General features: G+C 54.7%; 1 protein-coding gene across 1 annotated transcript in view; it reads right to left on the minus strand.

Annotated features, from left to right (window-relative positions):
• Window positions 1–4707: 4707 nt before the first annotated feature.
• SLIT1 (slit guidance ligand 1) overlaps window positions 4708–23002 on the minus strand; it is a 153444-nt gene continuing 135149 nt past the window's right edge. The window contains exons 26-37 of the mRNA XM_054581705.1: window positions 18649–18812; window positions 16831–16955; window positions 16468–16565; window positions 13428–13567; window positions 13153–13246; window positions 11669–11806; window positions 10114–10351; window positions 8364–8494; window positions 7771–7925; window positions 6368–6656; window positions 5814–6025; window positions 4708–4946 (exon numbers count right to left, since the gene is read on the minus strand). Of these exons, the coding sequence (XP_054437680.1) occupies window positions 4708–4946; window positions 5814–6025; window positions 6368–6656; window positions 7771–7925; window positions 8364–8494; window positions 10114–10351; window positions 11669–11806; window positions 13153–13246; window positions 13428–13567; window positions 16468–16565; window positions 16831–16955; window positions 18649–18812 (2023 nt within the window). The remainder of the gene's footprint in view (window positions 4947–5813; window positions 6026–6367; window positions 6657–7770; window positions 7926–8363; window positions 8495–10113; window positions 10352–11668; window positions 11807–13152; window positions 13247–13427; window positions 13568–16467; window positions 16566–16830; window positions 16956–18648; window positions 18813–23002) is intronic.

The raw sequence follows: 23002 nt of genomic DNA on the forward strand, positions 1-23002 counted from the left end.
TGACAATCGAACCAGTGACCTTTCAGTTCACAGGCCAGCACTCAATCCACACCAGCCAAAACTGTTTCATATTTTTTCAAGTCTCTTAAAGATGGGTCTGTTTAAGGTCCAGTGGGCCAGGGATTCCTGTGGAATCAACCCGTTTTGTTACCAAGTTTATCTGACAGTGGCCATTGTCATGCCCAGCCACACCCAGTGAAAATGACCCTGCAGCTGGCAGCTGGGCCGGCCACTCTCAGTTTAAATCTAGAGAGTTATCTTGTTCCCAGTGAGGACTTTTTACTGTTAAAATAAACCTCTTCTCCTCCCACATTTATTCTGTGGTAGAACAACTAGACTCTGAACCAATCAAGAGGCTCGGACTGGCTAGCCCCGACGACTTGGGGCGCGGGGATACTAGCGATGTGTTATCACCAGGTCGAGGAGCCCTGGCCACTCTCCCCAGCCCCACCATGCCTGGTGGCGCATGTTCCCTTGGATGGGGATATCCTCGCGACTGCGAAACTCAGCGCCTGCTTTAACGCAGCAGTTGCTCGCTGGTGGCTCACAAGTGTTTTAGTTTTTAGCCCATTGGTGTATTTTTTTCCCCTAAGATTTTAAACGTGTTTACATAAAAATTGATTTCTGGCTTCTCTTTTTAAAAAACAATAATGAAGAGCTGATGAAATTAGTGCATGGGAAGAATCCACTGGAGCCCAGTCAGTTGGGAAATGTGCCCTTCAGGTTCCCGCTGTCTCTGTCAGGCACCATTGGTCCCTCTATTTTATAACAGGGAAGTAGCTCCCTGTCCCTGTGCTTTGTCAGAAACGACAATATAAAGGATGGCCCAGGAGAGCGTGTGCCCACTTGACTGACTTAGGTAACCTGCTGGCCACCGCAGACACTTGAGTTTATAACCCGGTTTTAACCCACTTTCTCTCATGTATCTGTTCATTACATTTCCTCTAAAATCCTTAATTGCTTTAAAGGCACCATAGTTACTATGCCCACTTTCAAGGTGACCGTGTGTTTAGGTGAGGCTTGTGTGACCATCACCACATCTGGTCTTCTGATTAAAAATTAGTCTACGTCCTGGCATCAGAGGAGGGACAGCTGTGTCCCCTTAGTGTCAGGGGCCTAGGGCCTGGCCTCACTCAGATGGCATCTTAAGAAACTCCTGCGTGCAATTTTGTATGTAGTTAAGAAATCGTAGCAGAACCATTAAAACAGCATGGTTGCCTCCTTTCTCCACTGATTCTGAAGAACCACTGTCCTAGCAACAGGCAGGCTAGCCTTACAAGATGGCCTGAGAAGCACGCTGCTTTCTCCCCAGTTGCCCCGATGCGCTGAAACCTTCAGAGCTGGTTAAATATGGGTGTGGCTCTGTACACAGACTTACAAAATGTGGGTGTAACAGCAGACCCTTGAAAGGAAATGAAGCGATCTCTGTGCATGCCATGCAGTGTCAGGCTCTGCCCACACGCTGACGGCCCAGACTTCCCCTTCCTTTTGTGGGAGGAACGGACCTCCTTTGCCACTTCAAGAAGACCAGAGAGTTCCAAGGGCAGACATCCTACAAGTGCTGCATCTGGAAGCCACCGTAGACTGGTGTGTGGGCAGCCCAGAAGCCCTCAGACCTGGCAGGGTGGGTGTCAGCAGCCCCCGCTTACCCTCCGTGTGGAAAAAGAGATCAACAAGGCCAAACCTGAGTGAATCAATGTCATGTTCACGTGGAAGACAACAGACAATATTCAACATGTTCTAAAACAACACTTCTAGGCAAAGGGCAGGTGTGGCTCCCTCACGGGCCTGTTCTAAACCAGTCTCTATAAAAGAGTGACCCAAACAAGGCTACAGAAACCCCCAAACAGAATGTCACAACTACGGAGCATCTGAAAATCAAACGAGACACTGGATGTTGACTTTAACATATAAAAATACTATAACAAAATGAAATACAAATATATATTAGAATCTGTTAAGTATTCTGTATAAAGAGATACTTTCGTGGTTAGGCTAACAGCAGGCAAAGAGGAGACAAAGTCCGTCCGGCCTTTTCCATCTCCAGACACCTCCACAGGGAGCCCGGGCCACTGTCGTCGGCAGAGCTGCCAGAGCAGCAGCGTCCTTGGGACTTGCCTGCTTGTGTCTCTTCAGCGCGTGATGAATGGAACAGCCCATGGCGACGTCAAAGTGAACTAAAGGCATTCACCGAGGGGATGGCAAGGTGCGGAGATGACTTGTGAGACAGACGATCTCATGGTAGCCCCCTGGGGCTCCACGGGCCCCAGCCCGTGAACAGGCAAGGTGAGTGGTGATCCAGGTCCCTAACAACCTGCAGGTTGGTGGCAGAGTTGAGGAAACCTTGGTCCTGGGGCACACAGTTCTCTAGCCCCTTGTTTCCCTCACCCTTGTGGTGGCTCTCAACCTCGTGACTGGGCCAGAGGTGGGTGTGGAGATGGCCGGGGGCATGGGCACTGCGGAGGGGCCAGGGGGGCCGCAGCAAGCCCACCGGGTGCTCCCTCCCCCACCCTCCCCCGCCTGTTGTACTGCGGCCGCCGGGCTCTTGGCAGCCCTCGCCTATCTGCAGGTGTCCTTTCTACTTTCTGCAAAGCAAAGAAGCCCCTGCCAATCAGGGTCCCCTCAAACCTGGCAAACTGTTTCTCCAAGGCAGTAGGGGGTGGCAGTGGCTAGGGGAGGTCCCTTCGTCGGGATCGGTGGGTTCGAGAACACCCCTGCTCCATGGAAGGAACAAACTAGCTGCACTTGAACCTTCCTGCCTGTCTAGCCTAGTGCTAGCTGTTCTCCAGAGTCTCTCAGTGGCTCAGAAACTCTAGGGGAGAGGGGTGCTCTGCAGCAAGGCCCACACTGCTGTCCATAGGGGCCAGGGGCACTGTGGCCTTGCTCAAGGCTACAAGGAAATAGAGCCCAGTACCTGGTGAGGGACAGATCCAGCCATGATGGCACCTCCCCACTTGGGCAGGACAGGGTCCTCTTTCCATTACAGGGGGTCTGGGACTCAAACCCTTTGGCCCGAGTCCTGGGGTAGTGGAATGGCCAAGTGCCCATAGACACAGGAGGCTCTTGCCCTCTACTACTCAGCAGCCAGGCCCGCCCTCCCCGCCGCCCGCCACCGCTGCCGTGGTAGCTGAGGACACAGGCACACACCACTCCAGCCCCGCCTGTACACTCCCCCACCCTGCTTTCTGACTGCAGATGGAAGGAGCCTGGAAAAGGATGTGCCCACTGCCCTGGCCCACCAGGATTCCCCCGGAGTACTCTGTCTTGGCAAGACACCTGAAACCGGAGGGTGTGACCTGTCTTCCTTCCAGCCAACTTGCTATTTAGGCTCAAAGGTAATCTTTCTGCGTTTTCATTCTGCACAGAAGGGAAGCATCTACCTGTCCTTGCAAAAAAAGCCCATGGGGGCCGTGGCCACGTCTGTGGTCGGAGCCCTCACCCGGCCCAGCTCTTTCCGGGGCACCCTGGCTGCCCTGTGCTGCACTGTGATTGGTTGGCCTGTGTCCACGAGGGCAGAACACCCACAGTACTGCGCCCCGGGCAGGCACAGAAATACTTGTTGATGTGATTAATGAAGATGGATTTCTAACTCCTGCAGCCACCCCTCACCACCCCGGAGCCACAGTGGGAGGGCCTCCATTGCTCTAGTCATCCCACCTCCCCATTTGAGAGCTGAGGAGTTTCAGGTCCACAGGGAAGAACTTCGCGCACAGCAGCAGAGCCAGTAGAGGTTTCCCGATGCCTGGATCGCTGTTCCCTACTGGTCTGCAGCATGAGGGGCTCTGAACCCAACCTCCTCGGAGCCGACCCCTCCTGGCCAAGCATCCTAGCCCAAGCCCCCTACACCCTGCCCATTGGCATTGGCTCAGCAGCAGCAGGCTGATGGCTGGGGAAGCCCAGGACCAGTGCCCCTTTGGTGGCTAGTGTCTGGAGGTGGCGGTGTTTATTCAGCTGAGATCAAGAACCCCCTGTGCTTTTTGGTGAAGTGGGTTCCCCATCCCAAGAAGTCCCAGTGACCGTTTCTTCTGCATGAGCCTCCTCCTTGAAGCTACAATGGTCATCCCATAATGTTAGGATTCAGAGGTTTGGTCCTAAGACCCACCTCCACCCCCAGCCTTGGTCCTGAGGAGGCTCTGCCTGCCAATCAGCCCAGAGGCAAGGGTCACTCCCTCTCTGGCCAGCAGGAGGGGCCCTTCCCCCCTGCAGCCTGGCCTACTGCCCGCAGACGCTGTGTAGCAGAAGGAGCACAGGGCCAGGCTGGGAGGCTGAGAGTCCTTCGAGGTTATCTGCAGGGGTTAAGGGACTCTGGGACCAGCATGGGCCGCAGACTTGAGGGAAAGGCTGGTTTGGGAAGGAGCCAGTCGCTTTTTCAGACCCAGGTAGCAGACAAGGAGGGAGTGTTACCATTCTGCACTTCTCAGCCTGACCTCATGCACATAGCCATTTAACAAAAATCTATTAAGCGCCTCTTTGTGCAAGGCACTTCCGGAGAGGGCCGTCTGCAGCCAGGCCTCACCCACCCACTCAGCCCCCAGCTGCTTGAGGTCAGCCTGAGAAAAGCTGCCTGGCCCCTGAGAGGTGGGCCCCAGCCCACCCAAGAGGGGCCAGCTGCCCAGGAGCCACCCTGGTCATGGCCTGGCCCCAGCCGAGGTCTCCTGGTGGCCACGCCGGTTGCCAGCCCTCCCCTCTCCCCATCGGCGCTGGGCGCTATGCACAGAGGGCACAGCCACACTTGGTGGGCTTCTCCACCTCCTCAGCAAAGGAGGTCCCATCGCTGCACTCAAAGGTGAACTTCCTCCGCTTCAGCCGCAGGCCCTGGCAGCAGCCCTGGCCTGGGCACGAGCCCCGGCACTCCACCCACGACAGCGGGCGCGTGGTCTGGCAGATGGCATAGCCCCTCTGGACCTGGTGAAAGTCCCGGACAGGGTCCCCCCGGCACTCAGACCCTGGATGGGACAGACACCAAGAGAAAGCCTCAGGGCACAACTACGGGCCAGCGCTGCCCCCTGGGAGGCAGAAGGAGGAGGAGGAGAGAGGAGAGGGGGAGGGGAGGGGAAGGGAAGAACCCTGGGGGTCCTCTACCTCTCAGAGCCCACCTTGTCCTTAGCACCCCCCCCCTGCCCAGTGTGCACATGCACAGCTTCCTGCTGGGCCCACAGTGCGGTCAGCGGGAAGGAAGCCCTTTCTAGCTGCCAGGGTCCTCCAGCACCGACGGGACTGCCAGGCCCAGGCGGGCCCCCTGTTGCTAGAGGAGTGCAAGAAGGCTGGAGGTCTGGGAGGCAGTGACGTTACAGAAGGGATTTGTGCTGGGGGGGGGGGGGCGTGGCCTAGGGAGCCCTAAGGTGCCTAAGTTCTGGATTTCTCAAGACTCCTCCTGCCCCCTGCAGCGCTCACCATTCCAGCTGAAGCACCTTGGTCACGTGGACCAGGGAGGGTCTGGGAGGGACTCCCCAACCCTCAGACTTCCTGCTGTCCCCAGTCCCAAAGTAATGAGACCAAGATGCAGAGGTTTGGGCAGGAGCTGTTACCCCGACGATCTCTTCTGTAAGGAGAGACTGCCGCCCAAAGGGGCGCTGACCCCAGATAAGGGGTCTGCAGGAAAAACTGGGCCCGGGCGCGACGGGGGCCCTGTCTGGGGTGGGACTCGGAGCCCAAAGGGTGGGGGGCACTAAAGCCCAATAGCAGCCTAAGGTGTAGGAGGGGGCAGGGGCACAGAGGGGTTGCTGAGGTTGGGAGGAAGAAAAGATCAAGTTGCTAAAGCCAGTTGTGGGGAGGGACCCTGGAGAGGGCACATCAGGAGGGGGGCCCCTGACCTTGCTCACAAAGCTCGCCCGAAAAGCCGGGGTCACACACACAGTGTGCCCCCTTGGTGGCCAGGGCCTGGCAGTGGCCGTGCAGGCACTGCAGGCCCCCACACGGGTCTGCGGGCGCCCCGGCCTGGTTGCACAGGGCCCCCGAGTACCCATCCTGGCACTGGCAGCTGTAGGAAAGAGCGTCAAGGGGCACGCACGTCCCGTGGACACACCTGGAGGGGGCAGAGAAAAAACACTGTGAGGATCGGCCAGAGCCAATCCAAGGCCCCCCCCCCCCCGCCCCGAGCGTACCCCACCCCCATCCTTGGCGTCATGCAGTGTTATCCTGATTCCAAGATCGAAAGACGAAGTGTGTGTGTATATGTGTGTCTGTGGTTGTCTCTTAGGGACCTTTCCCATTAGTGAAAATGGAAAACCAGAATAATAAAACTCTGTGTTAGGCCACATGTTCCGATTCTGAGATTTAAAAGCACTGCCTTTCCCCGCCACAGGGAATGGGAATTTCCAAGGAAGAAAAGAAGGAACCCACAGGGAGGCAGGGGTTGAGGGCTCACTTGTGGCCATGACAGGGGCCATCAGCTGGCTGGTCGCAGTGCAGGCCCCCCCAGCCGGCCTCACAGTGGCACACGGGCCCCGGGCTGGCGTTGGGCTGGCAGATGCCATGCAAGCAGTAGAGCTTCCGGCAGGGCTCACAGCCTGGCACCACGCCCGGCTTCATCCGCGTCTTGGTGAAGTCCTGCAGCTCATTGTTGATGTACAGGTTTCGGATGCACCCGTGGAAGCTGGTGCCATTGAGTATCTGCCACAGGCGGAAGGCGGCCGAGTTCACGTCCACCGGCATCCCTGGGGGGCGGGGGGCACGGGGGCAGAGCTGCGCTGAGTCAGGCTTGGACGGTGCCTGGCACCTGCCTCTGAGGTCTGTTGGGCATCTCTACAGTGTTCCCTCTGGCCCTTGGCCTCTGTCCTGTGTCTGCCACCCTGGGCCAAGGTCCTCTGCCACCTCAGAGGGTCTAGACTCCTTCCCCCGGGGAAATGCAGAAGCTGCCTTCCCTGTGATCAGAGCCTGGGGTGCCAGGCCTGGCGGCAGCCAGCTGACAAGTAAGACTCCGGTGCCTGAGTCTGGCTACCGTCGCCCTGGGCTCCTTCCTTCCCTCTGGAACACCTGTTTTCACCTGCCACTGACCCCGGGAGCAGCAAAGGACTGGGGCCTAGAGCTCAGGTGTATGGCAGTTCATCACCTGCTTTTGTGGTCACCACTTCACAGCACCCTCTGAGGTAGGAGTTGCTAAACGCCATTGGATGCTCAGTACTCAGTGACTTGCCCGAAGCTGCACAACTAGTAAACTGTGGAACTGAGGGGAAAGCCCAGGTTCCCTACCCCTCGTGCCTGCCCAGTGCCCAGGCCCGGCCCTCCACAGCGCTGAGACGGCCCCACTGCACCTGGGAACCTGCTCACCTGGACCTGGGAATGTCCACAGGCGGTGGACGGGGCCACTTAGCCGCGAAGCCGGTAAGGCCAGCTGGGCAGTCCCCAGCTAATGCAGGGTCTCAGTACCGGGGCCTCTTGCAGCAGATCTGGGTCTCTGGGGGCCCCGAGATGGGGAATGGACCCTGAACAACTGACAAGCCCTGTCTGGCCCCAAGCTGGCAGGAAAGATGCCCGCAGTGCCAACACTGGGAAAATCCCAGCTAATGGGCCACTCAGCTCCCCTCCCAGGCCAGGCCTCGGTCCCAACTCGGAAACTTGGGCTGAGCAGGCAACAGCCTGGCTCTCAGCAGGGAAGCACAATCCACCAGCAGCTTGTCCATTCACTGGAACCCTTCCCTACCACCTGGAATGTCCCCCTGGGTCCAAGCCCCAGGCACCAGCTCTCCCGGCCAGAGAGCAACATGGGCCCCACCTGGAAAGGCTCTGTCATCACTGGATGGAAAGGCCTGGGGCAGGGCAGGTCCTCACCTCCCACATAGAGGGGGGCCTCACTGTTCAGTGTGTAGTGTTTGCCGAAGTTGTCCATGGTCATGGGACTTCCGCCATCGATGGAGAGATTCACCATCTGGTCAAAGGTGACCAGCTCAACAGTGTGGAACTGCCCATCGTTGATCGTCTCAGCACTGGAAGAAGGTGGGGTGCCCGTACCCCAGAGAATGAGGTTCAGTTTGGCCCATGCCCACCTGAACACCTCCCCAGAAAGGCCATTGGTCCAGCAACCGCTTCCCAAGGGACCACACCTCTCAGGGAGGAGACTATGGCAACTCAGTGGCCTGTGGCCTAGTCTCTGCTGCTCCCCGGGGAAAGCTGAGAAGCCTGGGGCAGGATTTCCAACCTAATCCGTCTCCCCCTCCCCACTCAGGAGCCCCAGTGAGCCAGAGGTGGGATGCGGAAGGATGAGACCACTGCTCAGGAGTCAGCGTCAGGCCCAAGCTGGGCTATACTCGATGGTTCGAATGCCCTTTCCGCTTGGGCAGCCCAGGTTCTGGTGGTCCCAGTAATGACCTGCTCTTGGCCCGGGAGACCCCTGAGAGCAACTGGTGGGCACGAGGGAGCCCTACCTGTAGATGGCAGAGCTGGGGTAGCTCCCAGGGTCGTAGCTGACACGCACATGGCCCTGATACAGCTCCACCGCGATGTGGTCGTTGTCCCCGTTGTACAGCAGGATCCCATTGTCCTCTGCCGTGGAGACCTGATGGGCAACAACACTTTCTCTCCCACCCCTTCCCACGCAGCAGCAGCACAGGCTGGTGGGCACAGCAGAGGGGTGACTCCTGAGTGGGAGAGAGATGCTGTGTGCAAAACTGTCCTCTGCCTGCCCAGGTGGCATGTCCTCCAAGAGGCACTGACAGAGGCTGGCAGCCCCAGGTTCAAATCCTGTCCACTGACAGTGTGGCCAGGGCCAGACAACAGAGGGCAGATGGGCCAGTGGAGGCCCTGAAACTGTGCGGGGGGTTGGGGGGCAGGTAAGAGCCCTGCAGACCATCAGCCCAGAGGGAAAGTCAGGCTCGCAGTGGACAGCCTGCCCAGCAGGCCTCAGGGGGCTGCCTTGGGGCCAGGGTGGGACTATAGAGAGACAAAGTCAAGAAGGCTCTCTAACAGCCAGAGCCACCCAAACCTGGGAGGAGCCTCTCAGGAGGTAGAGCCTGTCGTTGGAGCTGCACAAGCAGCTGGCACTGTGCCTTAGGCAGGAGATCCCTCTATAATGCTCTTGGAGCTATGATCTCTTTTTCCTGCCAGTCACGCTCCCTTCCTTTCTTCTGGTGACACCTTGCCCCGTGGTCTGCAGAGCTGGCACATGGCCAAGGCTGGGCTAATCACAGCAGCCAATCTCCTTGGACTAAGTGATTGGTCCAGGGGTGGGCGTGTGACTAAAGGCAGACCAATCAGAGGTCTTCCCTAAGATTGTTGATTGTTGTTCAACTAGGGATGGCAAGAAAAAGCCCCGATGAGGATAGTGGGATAAACAAAACCTCTCTCTAAGAATGTGCCTGAAGCAATGGATGAGTTTGGGTGAGTTTTCTTTTTGGGAGCAGTTGGGCTAGCTGTGGTCTTGCTGTGGACCAAGTTAGGCTAACAGAATTTTGGAGAGGTGATAAAGCGGAGGGGAGCAGAGTGAGCATGTTTGAGAGGCTGACGGGTTCAGAGAAAACAGAAGAGGACAGAAGAAAGGAGAGAACGATGTGGCATTTGGGATAGGGAATGGAATTTTGGGACAAGAGAGAAATGACTAAAGAAGAGTTTTGAATATTTTATCATGTGATGTGCAACATAATCTACTCTCCACTTCCTCCTTGAGAAATATTCTGCAAAATTCCTATATTATTTTTCGATGCTTGTTGAAGTGGGGCTTGCTTTTTTTCTCAACATGAGGTTCTAAGATGGAATTCAAGACATAAAATGGCAAAATAATGGACTGCAAGGACTTTTGGTTAAATATATAAGCAAGAGTTAACCCTGGCCATACTCCTGCCACCTGCAAAAAACCTGTTTGCAGCGTTGGAGGCTGAAGCGAAGGAGATGGGATGAGATGGTGGGAGAAGACCCTGGTGAGTTTGGTTTTCTGGATCCAGTCACCCATGGAACCACCTCCTCCCCACTCTTCTGTGAGACTGGTTTTGTGACCCAATATCCTTTCCAATTGTGCTTAAACTAGTTCAAGCTGAGAGGCTGACCCCCCATCCGAAGACCTTTGACCAATGTGGGGGCCTCTCTGTTGTCCTGAGCATGGATGCATCCTGATGCTCTGACCCTAGGCCAGGGCCCCCCGCTGCCTGGCTCCCCTCTGTGACCCGCGCCCTGGGCACGCACCTGCAGCGTGATGTTGGCCCGCGGCCAGTTCTGCAGGTCAGTGAACTGCAGGTAGGTGTCCCGATCCACGAAGTTGACGCTGAGCAACTTCTCACACTCGGGGCCACCAAAGCCCGGGAGGCACTGGCACACGGCCCGGTTGCCCTGGTCCACACAGTTGGCCCCGTTCTGGCACTCCGTCCCCTCACAGGGGTTCTTGGGGGCAGGTGGGCGGGGAGGGGTCTCGCAGAGTTTCCCACTGAGACGGAAAGGATACAGGTCAAACAGGGCACAGGGGCAAAGAGGCACCTTCCTCCCCGCAGGTCCTGGAGAGGAACTGACAAAACATCTTGGGAAACTAGATCCTTAAGGCGACAGAAGATGCTCCTAATGAACATTTTTCCCAGGAAAACTAAGAGCCAGAAAGGTCCCTGGACCAGCAGCATCAATGTTACCTGGGCACTTGTCAGAAATGGGAAACCTGCTGAATCTACTTTTTGACAATATGCTGGGTGACTCATGTGCACATTAAAGTTTAAGAATCACGCACTGTTCATGTCTCATTTTACAGAAAAGAAAACTGAGGCTTAAAACGCAAGCAAGAGAGAGAAGACTCAAATGACTGAAGTAAAGAAATAAAGAGGGGACATTACCACCAACAGGTAGTTCTGATCCACGCTACAGCAACCTGTAGCGTCAGTATCCACAATAGCCAAGAAGTGGATACAATCCAAATGTCTATTAATAGATGAATGGATAAGTCAATGTGTTATATTCATGCAATGGAATATTATTCAGCCATAAAAAGGAACGGAGTTCTGATACACGCAAGCACATAACGCTGAGTGAAAGCCAGTTACAAAGGAGCACAGATTGTATGCTTCCATTTATATGAAACATCCACAATAAGCAAATGTATGCACACAGGTACTTGTAGATTAATGGTTGCCTAGAGCTGGGATGGAGAGAGTTTGGGGTGACAGATAAAAGGTGCGGAGTTTCTTTCTGGAGTAAAGAAAATGTTTTGAAATTGATTGTGGTAATGAAGGCACAACTCTGGGAATATACCAAAAGCCACTGAATTGTACATTGTAATCAGGTGGATTGTATGGTATGTGAATTATACCATAGACTCATTAGACTCATTAGAACTATAGGGGGGGAAAAAAAGAGGACCTAAGCAGAAGATGGGAGGTGGGCGGCCAGAGGAGGGCAGCATCTTCCCCGCCTGGCCCCCCAGAGGAGCCAGGACGCAAAGGTCAGTGGCCTTTACGGCAGGATGTGTCTTCAGAGATTCCCTGAGCACTTACGTGATGGGGCACCGCCCACTAATCTGTGCCCACCTCCCACTCCCTCCGCCAAAGAGGTCAAGGACCCTCTGCCTATGCTCTGGGTGGTTAAGTACCTTCCCCAAGGCCACACGGCTGGCCTTAGGCGCATAGCCAGGGTTCAAGCCCCAGGGCCCCGCACCCTCACCGCCACCCTTACTCTCTCCCTCAGCCATGTCTGGGGGCTCCCGCAGCCCGGGGCTCCTGGCTGGGAGGGCCGGCCCCTCATGGTGTGCCCAGGGCCTCACCTGTAGCCCCCAGCACAGCGGCAGGAGTAGCCATTCACCTCGTCGACGCACTGGGCCCCGTTCTGGCAGCGGTGGCCTCTGCAGTCATCCAGGTTCTCACTGCAGTTGTCACCTGCATAGCCTGGTGCACACTCACACCTGGAGGTGGGCAAGGGGGGGTGGGCGGTCAGCCAGGAGCCCGCGGGCCCAGGGCCTGTGTGTGGGACAGAACCTCCAGGCCCTGGGCGTCTGTGGGGTCCCCAGGAGGTCAATCAGAGCCCTGGATAAAAGATGTCCCCAGCCTGTCCTGGGACCCTTTTATAGGACAGAAGAGAGCCTGTGTGGGTTTGGGGGGCTCTGGGCTGGTAGCATGGACACCCAGCAGCAGGAGGAGAGGGGAATCTCGTCAGGGCAGATGCAGACCCACCACCAACAGCACCTCCAGGGCCAAACTCCAGCCCCTCCCGGACCTGCGCAGCTGCTCTCCAGCGCAGCTCTGAGTCATGGGGCTCACCTGTCCCTCCTCCCCGGCGCCCCCAGCGTCTCCACCAGCCCAGACTCCTGGCCCCAGCAGGGCTAGCACCCACCTCTCTGCGAGAGCCTGACTCCAGGCCAACCTCTGCTTTCCCTGCCTGAATAGTAGCTCACTGCTCGCCTGAGGCTCTGTTTCAGCCAACCATTTGCCTATCAAATCAAATGGAGGACACCACCCCCTCCCCGCCCTTTTCCATCACACTGTGTTTGCAGAACTGCAGACGGGGGCAACATCTTAAAAACCCATGACCTTCCTACTGCACACGGTCTGCAGGCGACAGAGTGCTCCACACGTGCTGGCAACAGACATGCTGACAGCAGTCCAGGGCGCTTTTTCCACACCTCCTGTGGCTGCGTAGGTTTCGGAATTGAGAATTCTTGGATTTGGGAAAGATAATACAGTGCTTACAACTGTATGTTATCTAACATGCCAGGGGATCTAGGGCAGCCCCTCCGTCAAATGTGTTCAAAGTTCTGCGGTACAGTCTACATGCATTCACACTGGATGGTGGGGACTGTAAGGGGCCTCATATCACGTGACAGCTTTTCTTACCAAATACATTCAGGCCAGATCTGATTTTGCTATCAAACTGACTTTTGGCTTTCACAGTTTTGTGGATTTTGTAACGGGATGAGAAATTGTGAATCTGGAAGGATAATAGCTATTTGTGGAGCATTTATCAGATGTCGGACATGGAGCTAAGCGCTTTCCACGCATTCTGAGCCTTACAACCACCCCAGGAAGAAGCTTCTGGTATGTCCAGCTTGACATGAGAAAACTGAGGCTAAGAAGTGATGAAGTCATCCATTCAGGGTCACGCTGGTGGCAAAGCGGTCCCCTTGGCCACGCCCCGCTCTGACTCACAGGAACCCTGTGTGGCTGAGACCAGACCCACTTGACAGGTGAGGTAACGGGGAGCTGACACGGCAGCGCTTGCCCGTCGCTGGCCCTGGACACGGGCAACACTGACCTGGGCCCATCCGGGGTGCCCACACACTGGGCCTCATGCTGACACGGGTTCAAATCTGGGGAGCAGAAGTCCACTAGCTGCTCACAGGCCCTTCCTGGGGAAAGAAGGAGGGAGAGGCAGGAGAGGAGCTGCCCCCATGCTCTGCCAGGCAGGTGGCCCAGCAGAAACCTCCTGCAGACGCTGAGGCAGGGCACCAGCCCTTCCGCCCGTGGGAATGGGATTCAGACCACGCATCGTAGCCCTCAGCTGCCCACAGACACTCAAACCCCACATACCCACATACTGCCGGGGGCACCGGCAGGTGTAGTTGCCCACGCCGTCCACACAGGTGCCCCCATTGGCACATGTGTGCTCCACACAGTCGTCGGCGTTCACCCCGCAGGTCGGTCCTTCAAAGCCAGCCGGGCACGAGCACCTGCGGGGCGGGCGAGGAGGGAGAGGCGGGTAGGCCCATGGCCAGAGCGGCAGCCTGGGGCCACTGGTCAGTATCATCATCCCAGAGTCTCTGTCCCTACTCCAGGCCAGGCCTTTGCTAGACGTGGGCGTTAGAAGTAAACAAGACCAGCCCTGCACTCGTGGGACTTACAGTCTAGTGAGGGAGAGGATGAGGAGACAGGCAGCCAGAGAGACGGAGGGTATCTGGATAGTGCAGCCCTGAGGCTGGGGGGTGGGAACAGAGGGGCAGAGGACACCTAGCTCCTCCGTGGGGGGAGTGGTCAGGGCAGGCTTCCTGGAGGAGACGATGAGTTAGGGACCCTGACAGGAGAGTGCAGGAATAGGAGGGGAGGCAGTGGGGGCCGAGGCATGGGTAAAAGCCCAGAGAAGACCCTGCATTCGGTCCTCTGGGGGAGGCCCTGCTCAGGCAAGTAGTTCAGGTCTTCAGGAACACAGACTTCAGGGACGTGGGAGAGTGGGGCTGGAGCAGGTTGTGGGGAGCCCTGGAGGTCAGTGACCTTCCAAACAGGCACGCCTTCCCCGGGGGCACCTGGGGTTTTCCAGGGGGTGGGTGGGTCAGGGAGGTCTGAGAAATTAATTTCCAGGTCTTCAGGCTCTGCAGAAACTCTTCCCTGGGCTGACCTGCCCCAGAGCTCCACAAAGGCACACACAGCTCCCCCGGCCTGGGGCCTAAAATCCCAGGGCTCCAAACAGAGGGACAACTAGGAACACTGATGTTTCGAAAGTGAATGAACAAATGGCTTTTGCAAGTCCTGAGGTTTCCAGTTCCATGTGTTAAAAATAATTGGAGTAAGACCTCATGGAATTGTCAGCTGATAGACCATTAAAAATAATTTTTGATGACAGGTCACTCTGGGGTTTTTGGCATTTAGACTCTGAAGGATTTCATAGACTTGAGTGATGTGGCTACAGTAACACTGCTTCTAATCTTATCTGTTTATTTAGGTGAACAAACTTTCTGAGCACTTACATATATATATATATAATTGTGTGTGTATGTGTGTGTATACATATAGTTTTATCTCATTAAGAGATGTGTCTAAGGAAATTCTACTTTATGTGTAATAACTATCCAATTTTTATACAGTAATGTTTTGATCAATTGTTTATTATTGATCATTGTAATGCTAAGTCAGTGCAAAAGAAACTTTTAATCAGAGGCTCATTGTGACAAGAAATAAAGGAAACTTCGCATTCACACTGTGTGCCCGTGTTGGTGGGGGAGGAACGCAACAGGCCGCTGAAGAAAACTCTCCGGCGTGAGACCAGATTACATTAGAAGGAAAGTGGGAAGGCGGCGTGGGGAGCCATAAAAATACTACTTCAAGAAGAAAAAAGAATGAGGTAAATGTTTAAACTGTAAAAGAGCAGCTTATTTGTGTAATTTTTATGGTATCAAATTGCTATGTGACTCAGATTCCATTGGAGAACGATAAAGAGTGTTAGTTCTATTTTAAATGTTAATATTTACAATATCCTGAAAACGGCCTCATTTGCAACAAAAAAAATTAAACTTACAATGAAAAATTTTAGCTGTCACTCCAAGAATGTGTGAGGATGTATGAAGTTTTAAAACTTGGAGCGGGGACATGTGAGCAAAAAGGCCTGAAGCCCACTGTTGCAGGCCAAGCCCCGGGGTTTAATTTTTGCCCCGTGAAGATGGGGGAACATAAAACAGAGGGCTGAGGTGCTCAGCTCTGCATTTCTAAAAAGGCCCTGTGAGCCTCAGGGTTGAGGGGCAGCTCAGGGAGACAGCTCTTTTCTGCCTACAGGGTCCCCCCGAGTGGCCTTCAATATGTACCCCCAGCTGCACCCCTCTATTCCCAGCAGGGGAGTTTCTGGGGATGTCCTCTCAGCCCCTCCACAGGCATCCCCTCTCAGGAGTCCAAGGAATGAGGAGGGGGCTTCGATGGAGCTGCCGCCCAAGCCCAAAGGAGGATGGAGCCTATTGTAAGGACGCCGTTGCCAGGGCAACAATGAGCTGAGAGGCCATTTATTTTTCTTCTTTGTATACCTGGTAATTTGGGTTTGCAGAGACAGGTTTGGCTATTTCTGTCAGTAGATGCAGAGCCAATTTGGTCGGCCGGCAACTTATTTTCAGCCACTAAATATGCAGCTTTCTTCAGAAAAACTCTGGGCCCAGGAGAGCTCTGGGAATTGGGGTGTTTGGTGAGGGGTCCTGGGGGAAGCAGGTCAGTGTAAAGTGGGTGCTTGCGTGTGATGTCAGCACTGAGAGAGGCTGGGAAACCGCCTGCCTATGTGGAACCAGGAGAGGGGGCGGGGGAAGCTGCGGAGGGCAGGAGCGGGACTCGCTCCCACCTCTGGACAGGCCTCCTGTCTCCGGTCCTTGGGGTGGTGGCTTGATTGGAAGGAGGTGCCTAAGGGCCCTGCCTTCAGGCAGCGTTGGTACTACAAGCAGATGTTTGACTCCATCTGTTAGAGGCTTGAGTTAGCAGAGATGATAGGGGTTTAAAATGCCCCAGATTGCCCCTTGGCACTGCCACTGCGTATGCCCTTGGTCACGGATGCTGAGTGCCATCAAAAGAGCGGTCTGGCACCAGGCAAAGGCCGAGAGAGGCCTGGAGCAGGAGCGGGCACCTCAGGTCCCAGCGCCAGCCCGTCTGCCGCTGCAACTCCGTCGCATGCTGTCGCTGCCTCTGTGCAGCGGGCCTGGCCAGGGCGGGTGTGGAGAGGCTTCCAGTGGGTGTGTGCTCCCTCCGAGCCCACCTTCTGCCTCCTCCCACAGCACAGGGCCAGGCGGGGGGCTAGCCACTCCATTTGGAGGAGGGGGCACTGAAGCTTGGGTGCCGGGCCCATCAGCACCCTGCCCACCAGGGTCCAGCCCCTGCAGGCACTCACGTGAAGCCGGCATCCTCGCCCTCCTGTGTGTGGCAGGTCCCGCCGTTCTCACAGGGGCCACTGGCACAGCTGTCCAGGGACACCTCGCAGTCCCGGCCCTGGGGAGAAAGGCAGCGATGGGGACCCCAGGGAGACCCAGGGGCTAGCGCGAGCCAGCAGAGACAGCCAGCGCCCTCCGGACATCAGCCTGCCTGTCCCAGCTGTCACCTGTCCATTCATTCGCTGCAGCACCGGCTCTGGGCCAGGAACTGTTCTGGGGGCGTCGGGGGCACAGTGAGGAACAAGACAGACCCAGCCCTGACCTACGGTACCAGCACCGGGGCGGGGGGGCAGCCCTCCTCCTCCGTCTCAGCCTCCACTCACCTTGTAGCCGCTGGGACAGGTACACCTGTACACGTCGAGGGGGTCGTTATGGCAGCTGCCTTGATTCCGGCACGGGCTAGACAAGCAGGGATTGCACTTGGCCTGGACAGCCAGAGTGGGGGGGCCTGAGGCAAAGGGAGGGCGTCAGAACGGGGAGGACAGGGGTGAGCAGCTCCGACCCCGTGCCGTATCCCAGCCCCTGCCCCATGGGGCTGTAAGGGCTAAATGAGCTCCTCTGCCAAAAGCGCTTAATAGGCTAGTGCTGCACGCTTTGTGGTGGCCGGGGCAGGGCCGTCAGTGTGAGAACGCCAGTCGCTACCACTGAGACCAGATGGCCTTATGTGAGTCTGCGCACACCCTTCTGAGGCAACTGCCCCCAGCCCTGCCACCCGCCAACGAAGATAACAAGCGTGGCCACCTCGGCAGGAATGAGGCGCAGCTGTGAGGAGGCCACACTTAGGAGAAGGGCCACGTGCCTTGAAGTTGTTTCTCTCAAGGCCAAAGGGGGAAGGAGCCTCTCCCATCACCTCTCTAGCTACGAGGATGGCCTTCTCCGGCCCCTGCAGGACTCCCAGGCCGCCCTGCCCTGAACTTGGAGGTGGACAGGGAGCTGGCAGCCAGGCTCCCTGGGCACTGCCTAAGAGGGGCAGCAGGACCCCACAAGAATAAACAGTGAGAGCAGCCAGCTAACTCAGTTTTCCACTTAGACTCCTGGAAGCGGAGAAACATCACCTCTGCTCAAAGGCACACGCACACACAGAAACAGAAACAATTTTCCATAATAACTGGAAGGAAGCATGAGGGGCCTTCCCTGGTACAGGTGGGATCCTGCTTCTTGATCCGCATGCTGGCCACCTGCGTGTGCTCAGTTTGAGAAAACTCAGCGAGCCATTCACTTACGACCTGTGTCCTGTTCTGTTATGCATGTCGTATTTCAATAAAAAGTTAAAAAAAAAATTCTCACTAGTCCCAACAACACCCGAGTAAATAAATCCTGAGCAAATGTTTCAACACAAATTGGCCTGCTCCCAGCAGCTGGGAGCTAAGCCCCAGATCGGGCCCTTGGCACTGCTACCCCCGTGACAGCGTCCTGCACGCAGGGTGGCCCCGGGCCTCCCCATTAACCTACGGCTGTCAGTTTCATTTCCGATGGTGGTCCGTGAGCTTGCAGAGGGCAGGGGCCGTGCTCCAGGAGCTCTGGTGCGCTCCCCCAGCGGAGCCCCAGCGCACAAAGCCGAGCCGGGGGAAGCCACTCCGCAGCCTCACTCGGCTCAGCAGGGTTCGCGGGGCTCGAGCTGTCAGTCAGTCAGTCCCTGAAGGAGTGTTTACAGGCACCCAGGGTGAGGCGCCTTCAGAGCAAACCCAGAGGAGCCTCCGGCCCGCCCCCGTTTTTCTACAAATGTCAGGAGAGTGGCCCCCGGGTTCAGCGGCTCAGGGATTTTTAGCTAATTGCTGAGCACAGTTCCTACCAAAGGGAGGCCTGAGTGCTCGCAGTGCTGAGAGGCTTGAAGCTTCCAGAAATGCGGTTGCTATTTTTACGTTCCTTACATAACCCCAGGGAGAGATTAAAGCCCTTACAGCCTGAGAATTTTCTGCCTGTTTTTTTTCGCCCTTCATTGTTATGTCAGGACTAGAAGGCAGTCATGCTAACAAGCTGCAGGTGCCTCAATCCTGCCACCTGGCCCCTCAGCCCAGCTGGTCAGCACAGGCACATCTGGAAGGCCCCGCCAGGGTGAAGCAGGTCCCGTGGGCCGCCAGCGGCGGGAGAGGGGGTACAACCCGCAACCCTCCCCCACTTTCTCATGCTCCTTGGCTCACCTTGGCATTCAAACTTCTTGGCAGGCGTGGTGAGGAGCAGCTTGCCCTCCATGTCTGGGGGTCCAGCGCAACGGGCAATGCCCGGTTCCTTGTAGCCTGTCTTCACCCAGCTGGAGAGCCAGCGGAGGTGGCAGTCACAGTACAGGGGGTTGGCACCAATGGCCCTGGGTCAGAGAATGGAGAGAAGCAGGCATTACAGCTTCATAGCTCCTCCACCAATGGGTGCCTAGGGTGCTGGGTACCACACCAGGGCCTGGCAAAAGTCCTAATTTCACGATCATGTACTGTGTCACCAGCACAGTCTCAAGTCCTTCGCATGCATTGCCTTGCTTGGTCCTCATCACACCCTACTATCCCCATTTGACGTGTTGAGACTGAGGCTCCAAAAGGTGGAGGCCCTTGCCTGAGATTTCACCAAGAAAGGGGGAGGCGGGGCTTGAACTCGGGCTGTTGAGGCCAAAGCCTACGAATGCATCGCCTCCCGGGGCACGGTGAGAAAAGGACCAACACCTACTACTGCGATGAAATCCAGCTGCTCTTCCCACGGCAGCGCATCTGATCATCTCGTCAGGCCCGCAAGGTAGGTTTTTCCCCTCCCTCTCAAAAATGTGGGAACTGAGCCTCCCGTGGAATAGGTCGCTTCCCTGAGGTCACAGAACTAGTGAAGGGCCACCCGGGCTGCAGATGCAGAGCTGTCGGACTCCGAGGCCCATTCTCTTTAGGGAGCACACGAATGCATTCTCATTATAAACCTCTTTCAAACATCACAGACCCAAAGTCTCTGCCTCACACAACATCATGAAGGAACTAAATGCCACTGGATTATACACATTAATATGGTTAATTTTCTATTACATGAATTTTACCTCAATTTTTTTAAAGGCACATTCCCATGTCATGGAGGGCATGCAAAATGGAATAACATTGGTAAGGGGAATTTTGTGATCTCTATCAAATTACCAGTGCAGTTGCCTTTTTACCCAGCAATTCTGTTTCTGGGAGTCGATCTCACAGATCTACCTGCACAAAGTGCATAAAGACATCTGTGCAATGGTATCAATCGCAGTGTTATTTGTAATAGACCAGAAATTCCCAGTGCTCATCAGTGTGGGGAGTGCTTGAATAAACCGTGATATATCCACATTTCAAAAAAGTCTACACCCACAGTCCCTGCCAGCCACAGAAGGACACGTGGTTGCCATGCTCAAGCGTGTAGCCTTCCGGTCCTTCCCTATATTTACAAGTATCATATCACACATTATATCCACCCAAACTGCTTGCTTCTTGTCACTAAACAGCATGTCTTAAGAGATCTTTCCAGGCCAGAGTATATGAATCCATCTCATTTTGTCAAATGGCTTGACAGCACCCCAGAGAAAGGGTTGCCTCATTGCGCTTATTGAGCCCCTCCCTGTAGCCAGGCACTCTGGTCATTTCCAACAATGGCCAACACTCTTGTACATGCCTCTTTGTGAAATGAGCATTTCTCTAGAACAGATACCTAGAAGGAGGGTTCAGGTTGCAGAGGAAGTGAACGTAAAAAAAAAATGTTAACAGTTGCCCTCCAAAACAGGTCGTAAGGGCTTTCTACACACACCAGCAATGGAAGGCCACGTCCGCCCCTCACATCCCCATCCCAACACTGTCTATGCCCAGCCTCTTCATGTTTTACCAAGCTGGTGGGCAGCGAGGCTGAAAGATGAACAAGACAGGGATTTGGGGACAAGAAGGGGCCAGAGTTCTTTGATCCAGCAAAGAGGAAAAAATCAGAGCTTCACGCCTGCAGTTTTTGAGAGCACCATTATTTTGAGAACGTAAGGCTGTATAAGGTCGATGAGAACAAGCCCACGTTAGGTAACCAGTAGCTACGCGCTGCCATCTTCCACCCGTGCTTGGGCAATGCAGAGGAAGCGGTTCCCCTTCCGATGAGAGCGGTCTGAGGAAAGCGGCAGCGACTCTGAGCAGAATTCCCCCAAATAGCACATCTGATGATGGTGCGTCTTAACAAGCAGGCTGAACAAGGCTTGGACTCCGGCCCCGGCCCAGTCGCTCATTGGCCCGGCGACCTTGAGCGGCTTGCTTCCCATCTCTGGGGCTCACTTTATGTCTCGATAAAGAGCCTGCAGTCTGGAGAGGGGGAAAGACAAGCGCATATAACCTACAACAGGCGCCCAGGGAATAATGCAGCCTGGAAAAGAAAGCCAGTGCAACCTCGACATGTATTTCATTTTTTTCTCTCCTGATTTGCTGACAGCATCCATCCTGGCTAATGGGACAGGAGACACTTTCCTCTTTCCGCTGAACAGAACTAGGGCTTCTCAGAGGTAGAGGAAGCTCAGACTCTGAGTTTTTGAAGTGCCAGTGTGGTTTAAAAAAAAAAAAAGACTTTTAAATAACCGGAGTACAAAAATTGTGGTATATTAAGATGTTTACATTTACCAGATTAATATGTTTAACATAACAGGTATAAAGAAATGTAATTATGTTATTCCTAAGATAAAGACAGAATTTATTTTAAAATATTTTTTTGTAGTCTGCTGTGGGAGTGCGGTCTGGTAATGAGCCAGAAGCTCCAAGTTCATTATGAACGGCTGCTGCTTTCAGCCTTGTAGCTCCCTTACAGAAAACGCAAAGAGACCCTCTGAGGCTGCTGTGGGCGTGGGCATCTTGGACAGGTTGTAGGAGCAGCCCAGGTCCCAATTCCCACATCTATTACCCCATAAATGGCAACAAAGCTGCACCTCAAATGGAAGTGTCCCTTTTCAACTCCTAATATAAAAATAGTAAAGAATAAAAACGACCAAAGTCAATATAAAGGTAATCAAAATTCTAAATTATGGTTTGATGGGCATGTGCTTGCCATGGTTCCATATGAAGCAGACTCAGAGCCACCGCTGACTTCAATATTTCAAGCTTTAATTTATCCAATGGCCAGGTTCTTGTGGCTCATACAGTAGTACTGGTAGCTCGTTTTCACCCAGGGACCACTTTCCCCCCCAAAAAACTACTGTGAACTTAGTGGGGAGTGAAGAGCCACTGGTCCAGCTGAGACACAGCCCTGGGGATGGCAGCTGGGCCACTCGTCAGTCCGGAGGGACTGTGGATTCGGTCCCCGACCAACATATAAATAACCCTGTGCTGTTATCTTTGGCATAGCTTGGAAGGAGTTGAAACAGTAGATAGTGGGTGTGCTCATGCCAAGACCCTGCCAGGCTCCTATTCATGTGGCTGGGACCAAAACAGCTTTCCTAGGGCTGTTTTGTACAGGTGCCACTGTGGCCTTTAGCAAGCGCTAAAACAACAAGCTCTCCTCCACCCGAGCCCGTCCTCCTCCCCGCAATGCATCCGTGTGCACCCCAGACTCCTTCTACTGGACCAGAGCTTCAGGGGAGCAGGAAGCACAAATCCCCGCCACGCCCGACACCAGCGGGCACCGGTAAACATTTGCTGAGTGAACGCCAGCTGAAAAGCATGAGAAATGCACAAACCTCAGTCTGAAAGCAAATTCAAAGAGAAAAGAATCATCCACCATCCCATATGTGTAACTAATTTAATATTCACCCATTCCCTTCCAGTTCTTGTGTGTGTATGTCCATCTTTGAAATGAGTATACCATCTTCTTTATTCTAGATATTTTCATCAAATAATAAATTACAGTGTCATAATTATAATCAACTACTGGCTATTCTGTCATAGGGGCATTCTTTAATCATTGCATATTTACTTTTTATACCAAATTCTTAATGAATTCAGAAATCTAACTTTTCAGCGTGCAGCAAATTAGAGGCAACAAAATCTCAGGTTATAGAAACGAAGAATGGTGTTTGGGAACCTTGGCACAGGACCTGACACATAGTAAATATTTGCTGATGGATGGATGGATGGATAGACAAGTGGACGAAAGGTGAGCTAACTGCAAAGTAAATACAAAAACAAGCAGAAGCAGAGAGAGGTGCAGGGTGCGGAGGCCCAGGGCAGCGATGAGTGCTCACAACCCTACAGCATGTTAGAACCACCGTGGACATTAGAAATACCTGTGTACAGGCCAGGAAAGAGGCCTGAAGAGAGGAATAAACTGAGATCCTACTGCAAGTTGATGGCAGAACAAGGACCTAATGCCACACATCCTGATTCCTAGAGTTCAACGGGTTTAAATATGGTGAACCTCATCCTCACCACACCCTAGACCCCCCCACACGCACACACACACTGCCAGTGAAGGGGCGAGGCCCAGGCCGGAGCCACAGGAGGAACAGAGGGCACCTCCGGGCAACAGGACCACTGGGTGCTAACTCTTGGGCACCCCTCACTTGTCATGAAGCCCTGAGCATGTTCCTCCCTTCAGGCAGCACGT

This window comes from Pteronotus mesoamericanus, unplaced genomic scaffold (genome assembly GCF_021234165.1).
Source record: "Pteronotus mesoamericanus isolate MK-2021 breed Mesoamerican mustached bat unplaced genomic scaffold, CSHL_Meso_final contig_657, whole genome shotgun sequence".
NCBI classification, from domain to species: Eukaryota; Metazoa; Chordata; class Mammalia; order Chiroptera; family Mormoopidae; genus Pteronotus; species Pteronotus mesoamericanus.